General features: G+C 46.5%; 1 protein-coding gene across 1 annotated transcript; it reads left to right on the top strand.

The window, feature by feature from the left end:
- Positions 1–755: 755 nt before the first annotated feature.
- On the top strand, positions 756–4,573 carry twist2. The gene is made up of 2 exons (XM_060040131.1): positions 756–1,561; positions 4,032–4,573. Exon 1 carries the CDS (start codon positions 1,001–1,003, stop codon positions 1,493–1,495), a length of 495 nt encoding a protein of 164 aa, XP_059896114.1. The 5' UTR covers positions 756–1,000; the 3' UTR covers positions 1,496–1,561; positions 4,032–4,573.
- The last annotated feature ends 9,960 nt before the right edge of the window (positions 4,574–14,533 follow it).

Raw genomic sequence — 14,533 nt, 5'->3', positions numbered from 1 at the left:
CGCACCTGAGCAATGCTCGGCTGATCCGGACGCTCTGCGTCACACGGCGCGGCCTCCTCAACACGAGCCACCTGGGACGGACCTTGACGTCACTCCCCCTGGTCCACATGGTGCATCCTGTGAGATCAACAAACCTACTTTTGAATGGATTATGGATCAAGGGTTTTAAATGTGCTCCGATCTGTCAAACCTGTTTTAAAGGCTAACAAGGCACACAGGAATAGTGGTGCAGTTTAAACAGGGGCCTCGAATTGAAATTGTTTGCTATAGCCTAAAGGCTATCTATTACCGTTAGATTATTTTATTTTTTAAAGCAAAACAGCTAGGCTATATCATATTAATATTATAATAATTCATATAACATGTATTTATGTTTTTATTTAATAATACAGCCGATTTTTGTGCCATCGTTGATTTGTTTATTTAGTAAATAATTAATTAATGATGAAATGTTAAAATGGCATTTAATTAATGTAGGCCTAATCTTAATGCTTGCCACAAATGTTTTATTTTCTAAATTACTTTGAAAGGGGTTATTTGCTGGGACTCCAATTATTTATTTAAATACCAGCCCTAATAAAGAGAAATAATCAAAGGATATTTAATAACGATGCATCATTCAGAACTGCGATGCTCCCACACGCGCTGATTCACTTGGCCTCGGCGTGTAACCCAAGCCTGGTCCCTCCTGTTTATTAGTCAGCCAATCAGAGAGCGATCCTGGCTCCCCCTCCACTCAAACAACTATTTAGCATCCGAAACAGGGATAAAGTTCCCAAAACGTTAGGAAAAAACCTCCTGCTAGAGCAGACCAATGCCAGACCTACTTTAGAGCGTAACGTACGCGTCCCGCGCGCCTCACCTAACGACGCAGACTTCTCTCGGTCGGACCTCCACCACCTCCATCTCACCGCCTTCACTCGGATATACTTCACACACCACGGCTACGAAGGTGGACGGCGCGTTCTCCTCCCTGTCCCTGCGTTTCTTCAAGAGGGAAATGGAAGAGGGCTCGAGTCCCCCGATGTCCCCTGTGGATAGTCTCGCGAGCAGCGAGGAGGAGCTGGACGACAGACAGCAGCAGAAACGATTCGCGGGCAAGAGGAGACACGGCTCGAAGAAGTCTATCGAGGACGGCAGCCCCGGGGCCGTGAAACGCGGCAAGAAGACGAGCCCGAGCAGCACGCAGTCGTACGAGGAGCTGCAGAACCAGCGCGTGCTCGCCAACGTGCGGGAGAGGCAGCGCACGCAGTCGCTGAACGAAGCCTTCGCGTCGTTACGCAAAATCATCCCTACGCTGCCGTCGGACAAACTGAGCAAAATCCAGACGCTGAAGCTGGCCTCGCGATACATTGACTTTCTCTACCAGGTGCTGCAGAGCGACGAGATGGACAATAAGATGTCCAGCTGTAGTTATGTTGCGCACGAGAGGCTCAGTTATGCGTTCTCGGTGTGGAGGATGGAGGGCGCGTGGTCTATGTCCGCGAGCCACTAGCAGACCCCCCCAACCCCCCTCCACTCCCCCCCTCCGCGCGCGCGGGCTCGTTACTATGCCACAGCGGTACGTGTCCTGCGTTTGGCAAAAAAGAATTTATAAAAAAACGAAACAATTATCATTTATCAACTATTTAGCAGTTGTATAGATAATTATTACATATTAATTTTATTTTTTATCATATATTAATATATATATATGTATATATATTATTATTATTATTATTAGCCTATTATTCTCACATTATTCTAAAACATTGTTAACATTATTTTTCCATTTCAATAACCTAAAGGTAGATGTCTTCATTAGGGGTGCGTTCACTTTATCAAATTGTAGATCAAAGATTACGCCCAACATGAGATGTAAAGACACTGCTCATACATGCATACCTTTCAAAATATCAGTCAAACATCCACCTGATTAAACAAATAGTGCTAAACTATATCACGAAAGTAAATAGACATCAATTGCTCTGTAAAATCGTTCAAACTTTATTTTTTTCGGTCAAACGTGTCATGTTCGTGAGAGATTTCACACTGCTGCTCTGACAAGCGAACCAACAGGCCATGTCCTGCTCTCCAACGACCTGAGATAACCCACGCGTGTGCCAGACCAAATACACTTCATCCTCCAAAAACCTGTTCCTTTCTAGGAACATTAAAAATGTTTAACCCAAAATGAGTGCTGCTACAGACTGGTAAAGGAGACTAAATAGGCCTACAATATCCAAAGACGTGTATAAATAGATTGGAAGCGTTCTGTTAAAATTAATAATGTAAGGGAACTTTTCAAACAGCCTACGTCAAGTCCAAAACATTTGAGTGGTTTTCTCTGACCGGTTGGCCTCCGCTCAGGCGCGGTCAGCAGCTGGGGCTCACACTAAGATTCCTGCTCTGCAGCTTGGAAAGTCATTAAAAGGGGGAGATGTGATTATTGTGGAGGCCTACCGCGCTTTAGCCCCTCTCTATGGCTTCAATTGACAATTTAAAAAACGAGGAGTACAATCTTCACCTCGGCGTCACATCCATGCATTCACAGCTCATTTATGTTTCCAATGAGGGGCTTTTCCTGGGTGAGGAACCGCAGCAATGGGAGCTGGACTGGACCGTTACAGATTCCAGAGCCCGGCTCGCGACACCCGAGGGGACCTGGAGGCCCCATGACAGACATGTCAGGGATTGTCACGCTATTTTGCACGCCTCTGCCTTTATTATTATGGGGTATATTATTGTCAGGGCCTAAGCTCTTCGCGCTTGTTCAACCATAGCCCATCCAGACTCTCACTTTCACACATGACTTCTCTGATAGAGAAATCTGATAGTGATTGTGCTTCAGTTGTTTAATTAGGCCTATTCATGTGTTTAGTTCGCGTTGCACGTTTGCAAATGAAAGGCCTAAAATCGTAAAGAGATGCGAATTCTGCAAGTCTCTTTCGACCACACTCGTTCCGTTCTTGTTCCAGACTTCGTTAGATTAATTCGACCTAAAAAATAGTCCAAAATAATGTTCACTACTGTTAAACAATTTATTATATGTTTTAATGGGAGCAATATTTCTTTGTTCCAGGTTTATATGCCCAGGGGGGCATATAAAGGTCTGCCTGCGACAGACCTTTAAAACAATACAAAATAATTGCCTTTTATTGTTTTTCTGCATGGTTGGGCCTAACGACTATGAACCAGTCCTTATTAGCTCGTAAGGAAATATTTGTAGTCTTATAAACCAGTCTTTGTGGCTATAGAATGGAGAAATAATAGGGTCTTGATAATGTAATTATGGTCATTTGTAGGGAATGTGAGGCCCAGCCGGAACAAACATGCAGGCTCAAAATACAATACAAAAGCGTTCTATAATTTAAACAATAATTTAAATGATCTTCTTTCCACGCAATATGCATGATTTGAATTGTATATATCATATGAATTACAATTAGCTAGTAAGTATTTGTTTTTGACGTTTAAATGACACCAAATAAGACTAATGTTTGTGAAGAAAAACATAACGCAAGTTTTTACTTGTTTGCAAATTGTCTCAGTGACATAAACATTGATCTATATTCAAAACGCCACCATTTCTTTACATATCCTTTGAATAAAGCAAACCCCAAAATAACTCAAATAATACAAGCCTACGATAAAATCTTATAATTAAGTGGATCGGAAATGCGCGCACGCACACGCACACGCACACGCACACACACACACACACACACACACACACACACACACACACACACACACACACACACACACACACACACACACACACACACACACACACACACACACACACGAACGCAGCACACAGGGCTTTTCTCTCATGTGCAGATGGTTTTACTTAAGAGTCTGAGGGCTGATTCGCTAATGACTTCCCATCCACCGAGGATGCCAGGGACCGTAGGAATGTCAACATCACCACCTCAAACACGCGTTCTAATAGTCCCTATTGATTTATAGGAAGTTTTAAACCCTGCATCACAGTAATAACGACATATTAACCTCGGTTGTGTGTGTTTGCTTTTGTGTTTTCATTACAGACTGTTTACTTCCACAAAGATTGAAGACCAATGGAATTATTGAAGAACCCAGGAACCTCAAGGCGCAGAGGGACGTAGTGTGACACACACATGCAGACTATAGATCCCTTTGGACGCAACTGACACTTTGGACTGCCTGGAAAACGGGGGGTAGTCCCGGGACAGACTCACATGGGCAGGCCGGAGCTGTCCCTCATGTCTGACGCAATCTGCCAAGCCATCCACAAGTATTTGGTTCGTGTTCAAAGACACGGAGGTATCATGATAGAGAATATATCGATATATATATATATATATATATATATATATATATATATATATATATATATATATATATATATATATATATATATGAATAAGATGGGTGCATGTTTTGTGGTAAGCCTATTCGTTTATAAAGGGACAAATGCAATTTAGAATCGTTAAATTCTTGAAATACGCTGCATGGATTTTTTCATCGACCTTCTTTGGCAAATCTCAAAGTTCCGTCCAATGTACATTTTGTTTTGCTTATTTATTAAAAATCATATTTTTGAACGAGATGTATTTGAACAAGTTTTTCTATTTTATATTAACTTCCATAGCCCAGTAGCCTAGCCTATTTCTAATGGTTTTAGGATTTTCCAACACCACAACTTATTGCACATATAGGCCTAAGCCTCTTTAAACAAAGAGGGCTATTTGTACTGAAATAGACCAAATTAAAACAATGCGTTTTTTTGATACACTTTGATCAGACCGGACCATCTACGGAATGTGAAGTAATTTTTTTTTTTTTTTACGAGTCAATGTCATAGGTAGGCCTACAGCAACTGGGTTTATGTGAATATGTTTTGGGTTCTTCTGTGTTCTCCAACCCACGAAAAACACTCTGGAAAACACACTCCTGGGTGTGAGTTTAACGAAGAAATGCAGACAGAAACGGCCATAAAAAAAGACCTACAGCTCATTAACAACAACCGAGGAAATTCGAGCCAGTTTCAAACCCCAGCCTATGAAATGCTTGTCCGCTTAAAGCTGTAGTATAGGTCTAATCATTTAAAATAGTGAGGCCTGCCGGGGGAGCCTTTAACGAGCGGGGGCGATCCACCGCAGATAAGGACGTTGCCTTTAAACCAAGCATTAAACCTTAAATACTCTTTAAAAAAAAACATTAGACATTGTTCAGCCTACATCTCATTTCACGAGACGTGCTGATATTAAAACCCAAAATATATGCCTGTGGTTAATGTTGGCACAATGCCACTTCTGCTGATTTCACAACGATAGGGCCACTTCTCTAATCTCCATCTAGAACTACCTAAACAAATAGATGATTATGCACACTATAATGCACATTTATTTCAAGTCTACTTTGAGCAGCCTATCCTCTTTATTATTTTCAGATTGATCTACCTTTGTCGTTGCTCATTTTGATTCGGCCAATATAATTACTATTATATTTAAAATATATATTCCGATCCAGTCTGGCTTATCACAAAGCAGTATTTATGATTACCATCTGCAAATATCAAAATATGGGTATATTTTGATATGAGCTATTAGATTTTGACCGGAAACACCTGCGGCTGCAGCCATTATCCCGTCTCCGGTCTCCAAGATGGGTGGAATGCGGCCGTTGATCCAGAAGAGCACACATCTGCATGTGCAGTAAAGACTCTCTACATGGCATCACCTCTGGTGCACCTGTGTAACCTACATTCCTATCACAACCAGGCATGGTGGAGATATTCAAACGGGATGATTCATTCTGTGGATGAGGGGAGGCCCGAGTGAAGGGATGATCATGTCATCTCTGGGCCCAAGCCAAGACTGAAGGGCCAATTCCCTAAGCAGGACTCAATATGTGTCAAGTTTCAGCCTAGCTACTGAATAGCACGGACCACCATTTTTTATAAACACAGCTAACCTATAACATTAGCCCTAATGTTAAACGAGTTTCCATGACTTCCTATTTTCAACAACCACAATAACATTTGCGTAGGCAGTCCGAACGAAAAAAATATATTGTGTGGTTTCAAACCGTATTCCACTGAAGAAAGGGTGGCAAAGACTATTGTGGTTGCTGTGCACTGCGCTCAACACACTTTTCCTTGGCTTCAAAAAAGTTTACACCGTCATATAGTTTCACTTTTGGTCAAAAGTTTTCATTTCTGTATGGGCAGTTTGCCTAGGGGACTGGTTGACCAGATAAGCAAATCCTCTTAAAACCTGAGCTGAAAAACATTCTGGATGAATGAGCAGCCTGAACAGGTCCTCCAACAGAAAGTATCATCTCAAGGCTGGACTTGACTCGGTGGTCTCGGCGTTAACCATTCCTCCATATAGCCCACCATGGCTATATATATAAGTCATCTTGATAACGCCCATTATTCCATGCTCAAGTGCACCGATCAGGGGCCCGGGGCCACCGCTCCACCACCGGCTCGAGAGCTCCAGATGTTTCCCGTAAAATCAGACGGAAAAAGCTACAAAACTTTAATTTTGCAGTAAAATTGGTATAGAGTAAAGGTTTGTTCACGGTGCGCCTTAAACAGAATGTTGTGTTGGTCTGGTTCGCCTGAAATCTAACGCTTACCGACGCCTTTGTGGAGGTTGGTGTCGGCCAATCAGAGTCGTTCCTTTTCCCGATCCTTTCCCGGCCAGGTGAGGAGAGTGCTGTGCTCAAGCACAAAGCACACGTGCCTCAAATCATGCTTCACAACCTCCACTGTGAATAGGATATTTGCGTGTGTTATAGGCCTTCTTGTTAGGCTTCCCGCTTCTGTGGAAATATTTCTTATAGGGAAACCTTTTCAATTGTTGTGAAAAACCATATGTATAGTGATCTGTCAGAGCCATGTAAAAAAAATCTTGGCCGACTTTTTCCCTTTATCCTGAAGTCAAACAACCAGGATTTGGAAGTTTATTATTTTAGATTACATAGACCTTGATTAGAAGGAGAAGTGTATGCAACACATTTGGCATAACTCGGTCAACATGTTTTTTTTGAACGGCATATTGAAACAGGTGCAGAATATTGTTCAAGGCCTCAACGTTTATTGGGCCTGGCAAAAACCTTTGCGTGTCCAACTAAACAGAATGACAATAATTTAATTTGCCATCACACACAAATGTGATTTGGCGGGATTATCGCATGACTAGCCTAAAGTCGAAGTAAACAAGTTTCCAGGCACAATAGCACGTCACACAAAAACATTGGCGGACGTTGAGTTGTTGAATAGATCCGGAGAAAGGGAAAACCGCCAGGTTCCTTTTGCTCTTTTATTTTGTTATTCCTCCCCATGCTATTCATCGAATGAAATCAAAATCAAAATGTAAAGTGAACAAAATCCTTCTCCTTCTAGGCTAGTGCTACGACTACTACACTATTAATAATCATAATGTTACCAACAATTATATTGTCGAAGTGCCCATTATATCACAGGTAGGCCGAGCAGCCTAATATAGTCAATGTGACCTTTAGAAAGCAATCAAATAGACATGACTGCAGACCTAGCTATGAAAAAGGCTTTGTCACTATGAACATACCTCAGCCATTGTTTTGACTCATAACAGCGAGGAACATCTTCATCATCACCGCTCCTCTTAATCATCATTGGACCGAACGTCCCCTCCCCTCCACCCCTTTTTTCTCCTCTTATTTCCATTCCTTTTCTCCTCTCATATCCCTTCGTCCCTCCCCTCCCCTCATCCCCTCTCTACTCTTATCTGCTACTCTCTCTGCTTTTTCCTCTCATCTCCATTCTGCTCTCTTTTCCTTTTCAATCCCCTCCACCTCTTTCCTCTCTTCTCTGCATTATTCTGCCCCACCTCCCTCATGTCTCCTCTCCCCTCTCCCTTCCTCCTCACCTCATCAGAGGTCCCTCCAGGGACAGAAAGGTGACACAGTGTTGCTTCAGGGGAGGGCAACATCTGTAAAGATGTGTGCAAAGCAAACATTGGAGGAATGCCTGGGTGGACCCGCCAGGGGTAAGGAACTGGTACCACAGCACTACCAGACAGGCTCATGGGGAGAAGGAAAATAACGATAATAAGGAAATCCTGATTGTGAATATTGTCACGTAATTCCTAGTCAGGCAGGACGGGGCCTTATATAATGCAGAAGGAGGAATGTGATTGTTCCCTTCAGGATTGGACAGGAGACAGTGGGAATAGCTAGGCTAAGAGAGGTTCATGAATTGAGCCTTATTCAGGCTATTGCCATGCAGTTGTCATTCCCTTACATCCTACAATCTGAAAGCCATTTAACCGTTTCTGGAAAATAAATATTTAGTTTTTTGACAAAGCAATGTATGAAACATGTAGCAATAGCGGATATCCCCCTTTCAGAAGAATCTCCCTCTCTCGGGCCTCTGGCCGCCAAACCCATGTAACTTAAACGGATATCTCTCCCTCCCAAGTATGCTGGCAAGTCCCACCCTCTCTCTCTCTCGCCAGTAGCCCACATTTGAAGCCCCCTGTTCCAGGACCTCTGTCTTGTGTCGGGTACGCCGGGGAGCAAGGTGAGGGGGGAACTAGCAGCCGTCAGTTTGGACTTTATGACACAATCACAAAATGTTTCTTGGTAATCTTTGTTCAAATGCACAATAAGTAAAATGTGGCCGTTTTTTCTTCTTACGCAGTTACGCTTGTGGTGTGTTTGTGTAAAACAGAGAGATATAAAGAGCACACACACACACACAATGATTTTCACCTGCACACTGCGTTGATCCTGCCCCACTCCTCAGCCTTCCCTTAGAAAGATCACTCTGCTTTGTAACCCCCTCCCCCACCACCTCCCAGTCCCCTACACCTCCCCTCCTCCCCATCCTGCACTCCCTTTCCCCACCAACTCCCCTACTCCCAACCGCCCTCATTCCTCCCCTCCGGGTGTCTGGGGGTCAGTCACACCTTCTTAGGACAGGCCGTCCGACCGTCCTCCATTCCTCCCCTCCGGGTGTCTGGGGGTCTGTCACACCTTCTTAGGACAGGCCGTCCGACCGTCCTCCATTCCTCAGGCGGGGAAACCCGAGAGCCCCCCCGGTCCGCGAGCGGTGAGCTGTGTTGGTGGCTGACAGCCCAGGCGCCCCCTGCTCTTTGCATCAGCACCACGGAAGGCCCCAGGGGTCACCGGGGGTCACGCCAGCGCAAGAACCACATCGTCTCACCGTTTACCGCAGGAACCCCAGATTCTCCCTCACTCTGAACGGAAACACTGAAATACGTTTATGGAAATAGATGGATGGATGGATAAAGATAGAGAGAGATGGATAAATAGAAAGAGATCGATGAAGATGGAGAGTTAGAGATACACAAAGATGGAGGGGTAGAGAAGGGAATGAAAAAGAGATAACGGAAAGTGAGACAAATGGAGAGAGTGATGGAATGACACACAGAATGACACATCAGGACTGTACCTGATGCAGGGTCCAATCACAGATCATCGGGTCATCGACACGCATCTGAGATCTATGTACACTGGTATATGAATATATTTATATATAGATATATAAATATCCCTCATTCCTCAATCTCAATCCTCCGAAGGAAAAACCTACCACCATAGCGTGCGTGGGTGCAGAATGGACCAGTGTAGCAGAATGTGTGGACCAGCCGATGCGGTGAAGCCCTCCGCATGCGATCAGGCCTACAGCATAATATTCATTGTCTCTTCCTCCCTCCTGGGACCTGCGGCGCCCGAGATGTGGGGGAAGCCAAAGCTAAAACCCTCTTGGGGGGGGTGGGAGGAGGGGGATATGGATGGCCCTCTCCTCTCCGTTCCCGGGTTCTGCCCGTGTTTGATCTGCATTCTCACAGGGCCCACAGCTCCTCTGTAGCTCCTCAGACAACACAACCAACAGGCGTTCAATGAGTCGAAGGGAGGAGGGGTTCTGTTTTACGGTCAAGTCTTTCAACAGAACTTGCCGGGAGTTATGGGTGCAGGCATGCAACCACCCACAGGGTCACGCTATACTCTGGTTTACTTCTAGTGGCGATACATTCCCCGTCGACTTCAACCGAATCAAACCGTGATTTAAAACATCCTCAGAGGCATGGAGGCTACACTCATTGAACGCATTGTGCGTTGTGTTATTTTAGAAGGCTGGATTGGACGACTGGCCACAACCCACTGGCCACACGCTTTCCACATCTCACCCAGGCGGGCCGGCGCCCAGCTGTGCAGACCTCCTTGTGTTTCACCGGCCCCCTCCACTCACACTGATTGGCTGACAATAGTCTGAGCGGTGGAAGTCTGAACACAGGACAGGATAAGCAAACATCAACATATTCAAATAAACGCTCTGGATCAAATTGGGACCAGGTCTCAAGACGTTTTTGGGATCTTTATTTTGAAAGTTAATAGGGTTTAAGAGTTGAAACGTCTTATGTATTTGGTGACTGAGTGGTTGCGTTAAATACAATAGTAATTAGTAGATTCAACACCAGAGGCATTAGTAAATGGGATTTACTTGAAAAAGAAACTTATTATGGAATTAAAGTGCATACGTCTTGAGATTCTAATTAACTGCTTGTATTTATTTTCCACATTTGTGTTGTGTTTTAGTTTTTCGGGAAACATTAGTCAAATTACACTATGTACCATATCTCCCTCCGTATCATGGCTCAGAGGAACGTTCACAATATCCCAACATTTCATGTTGCTCAGTCCTGCTGTTGGTTTAACCATCTACCAGCATCAGTTTCATATAAAAATCAGGCGCAACAACAACTAACACTATTGATGGTCTAAATAGGGATGAAGCGTGAGTGTCATCAGTAATTAACCTCTTCTGCTCATCTCAGCAGCTGGCCAAAGCCTTTTTACCGACCGCCTAACCCTGCAATTAAAAGGACAGGGGTGAGCAGTGCTGAGTTAGATGAGGGTATTTTGTATGCGTACGGGTGGCCTGGTAATGACAGAGCAAAATGACACTGGCGGGGAGATGAGCAAGGCACCAGAGACACCACAGAACCTAGAATGTCATTGCGGGTAAAAACAAGGGAGAAAAAAAAAAGGATTTTCCCTCTCCCTCATCTCTGTTCCAAGCAGACATTCTGGGGTCTTTGCTGTGGGGAGGGCAGCGGCCATCTTTAGAGCGAGTCTCTGACAAGAGGGGAAACAAAGGTCACGTCACCGTAGCTCCGCCCCCTTCTCTCTCTGTGACCTGAACTAATGAGAGATGTCAGCGCAGGTCGTGTTGGTCGTCCGTTCGCCTTCGACAGCCATGGTGAAGGCTTCTTTGTACCATGAGCTGGGCTGAAGGACTCCGCTTGTCGTAAAAAAAGAGACGACATTCCACTCTTTAATGTCACCTTTCTGCCGACCGGAGTAGAACCGACCAATGACCCCTGTATTTAACCGCCTGGAGGACGGTAAATATTGTGTCTCATGTCTGCGTTTACCCTGCTCCTTTCGGTCTCTCTCTGCCTCTCCCTCTGGGAACCTAGGGCCCTGTCCGGGCATTCCCCTGGTCGGCGTTTGAGGGCTTCGAACCTGAGAGATTTATGACGTATCGGCTCACAAAGCCTGACGTGGTGGTGGTGGTATTCACAGCCCCCACCCCCCCTCCCGTGGAGGCCAGACGTGTGTGGCCCAGGGAGTGTTTGCGTTGGGCATGTTGTCCTAACATCGGTTCCACGGCAGATCACAGATCCGCTACTGTTTATTTGGACACAAGGGATAACCTCTGACCCTTCTGAATGGGTTAGGGCTTATCTTCTTCAGAGCTACTGTTAGGGAGTTTGAGCTCCACTAATACCGCCCCCCACTGGCTGCAGAGAGAATATAGTGAGGGAAACAATCATTCTTAAAGGGCTGGTATTATGCAACCAGGTGTGAGTGTGATTAGCCATTACAACAAGCCGTTAGAAAATCTACCTTTTCCTGGGTTTTATTGGCATGCGTCCACCTAAATGTATGCTAGATAGATCAGTCTACCAGCCTACCCAGTGGACCGTAACAAATGTTGCTTATCTATCCATTATACATCTATGTGGACCAGTGGCGGCTGGTGATCAAAAATATTGGTGGGGCACAGAAATAGACAGGGTTCCCCCCCCCCCCATAAAAAATATTGAATTTAATAGACTTTATTTCCTGTATTCTGGTGCATTTTGGGGATGGCCACTTCCTATTACCTATTACCTACTATTCATTCAGATTCATAGCCTACATCCTGACTTGCAGGGCCTGGACAAGCTTACATTGCATATACAGACCTACGTTATGGCCATTCCACCAGCCATTGCTATTTTACCCATTGTTGTTATTCTGATAATGAGACAAATCATGATCACTGTCCTATAGCGTCCATTTTTTGGGAGTCTCAATGTCTACTTCAAATGCAGTTAGAAATATGGGACAGTAGCTTAATTTTGTTTATATTGTAGCGACCCTGGGACAATTAAATAGTTTGTGTGTTATGTGTTGCATTGTATTTCGTTGTCCGTTATGCCAGTTGTTCTATGTGCATGTATTGTAATGTTCTTATTGTCAATCAGGGTGGGGGCCTGCACGTGAGTGAGACCGTGTTGGGGGTTGCCGGGGTAACCGTTTTTTTTTTGTTGCCGGTTGTCTGCCGTTGGTTATGTTTCAGTGACCTGGTTTTGGTGGATTAAAAACTACGATCAATTACTAATGACTCAACATCATTATGTCACCGGCGAGGTCGTTACATTGGTGTCAGAAGTGAAACTATTTTATTTTTATAATTTTTTTCTCGGTCCTGCTGTGCTCGGCGAGTAGGCTGAAGTTGCTATCGCCGTTAGCTCTGTTTTTGTTGTGGCTTGTTCTCTACAACAATAATGCTTCCTGCGGACTGTCGGGTGAAGATAGAGATGGACGACTACGGCGAGGGGGCGTGTGGAGTAGCCTCGGAGTCTCTGGTGAGGGGTAGAACCCAACGGGAACCGGCCGCCGTTGAAAAAGATGATTTTTCACGCATAGTTCGCAGCGCCGACTGCCCGTGGCCACCACAAGACGGCGACAGACATGGCGGCGCCTTTCTTACATCAAGCCCGGTGTCCATCAAGACGCCTAGATACACCGGTAAGGCTGACTGGGAAGCTTTCCACTTTCCCCTACAGAACTACGCATGCAGACCCAGCTAGCCCACCCGCAGACTTTGCAAGAGGCCTTGGAGATGGCCATAGAGAGGGAGCTGGTGTGGGCTGGAGCAATCGACGGTCATCCTGCTCCTCAGCCGATGGTGAGATCGGCAAGGGAGAGGAGTGAGGACTCACAGAAGCCAGCCTGGGTGGACGAGCTCACTGAACTCGTCCGCGCTGTCTCTATGCAGGCGGACCGCCGCCCCCCGTCTCGTCGAGAGCAGAGGGTCTGCTGGGGCTGCGGGCAGCCTGGCCACCTTGTCAGAGAGTGCCCTACAACTGTGAGAGCCCAGGGAAACGGGTCAGGGTCCGCGTAATTGGGGAGACGCGAGGCCCTGCCCCCTTACCCCCGCCGTCGTCGTCTGGAGGAGCCCATCATCACAGCCGGGGGGGCGGGGCTCCACCCCCCCCAGAAGCAGACGACAACATCCTGGAGCCTGTTGTCGTGGTGGGGCGGACCTGGCCGGGGGACTTTTGTCATGTTCCTGTCACTGTTGAGGGGGTGGCCTGTTTGGCTTTAGTCGATACGGGGTCTACTGTGACCCTGGTGAGGCCAGACATTTTGCCGACCTGGACGGTACTCCAACCTACAACCGTGCAGCTCCGCACAGTCACGGGGGAGAGGGCTCCCATGAAAGGGAAGGGGTTGTTGTCCATCTGCGTAGGGGGAAAGACTGTCCTCCACCCAGTGTGGGTAGCAGCTGTGCAGGACCCCTGTATCCTAGGGTTGGACTTCCTGCGGTGCACTGGCTGCCAGCTGGACCTTGAGAGGGGGGCGATTGGCTTCCAAGGAGGGCCCACAGTCTATATGGCCCCGCCAAACACCTCCTACATCCGGCCCCCACCGACAACAGCTCAGATGGAACAGTCACACGTCACCGGCCCCCTTCACCCCCTTGCAAAGACCTTCCAACCACCCTGTCTTCCCGATCCCTGTCCATTGTCTCAGTCCTCCTCCTGCAACCCTTCCCCCTCCCTCCCACCCCCTTGTGTCAATGTTTCGGCTCCTACAGACTACTCCCTTGCCACCCCAGCACCCCACCCCATGAGCCTGGGCCCCTTCCCCTGCCCTGCCCAGCTTCCTCAGACAGGTGAGGAGACTGTGCTGTCGACTGTGCGGGAAATTTGGCAGGGGCACTGTGATGGACTAGACCCTCAACAGCAGGAGCAGCTGTGGCTACTACTGGCAGAGTTTAAGGACAGCTTTGCCTTGAATGAGAGCGATGTGGGTCAGACGCACCTGGTGCAGCATGAGATCGGCACTGGGGATGCCAGGCCCATCAGAATGCGCCCGCGTCGCCTGCCCTTGGCCCGCCAGGAGGCTGCGGACCAGGCGCTGTGGGAGATGCAGCAGGCAGGCCTCATAGAGCCCTCAGATAGTCCCTGGGCAGCAGCCGTGGTGATGGTGCCTA

The sequence above is a fragment of the Gadus macrocephalus genome, chromosome 20, assembly GCF_031168955.1.
Source record: "Gadus macrocephalus chromosome 20, ASM3116895v1".
Lineage (NCBI taxonomy): Eukaryota > Metazoa > Chordata > Actinopteri > Gadiformes > Gadidae > Gadus > Gadus macrocephalus.
Note: the sequence above shows the minus strand (reverse complement) of the source record. Positions and strands in the feature narration are given on the sequence as shown.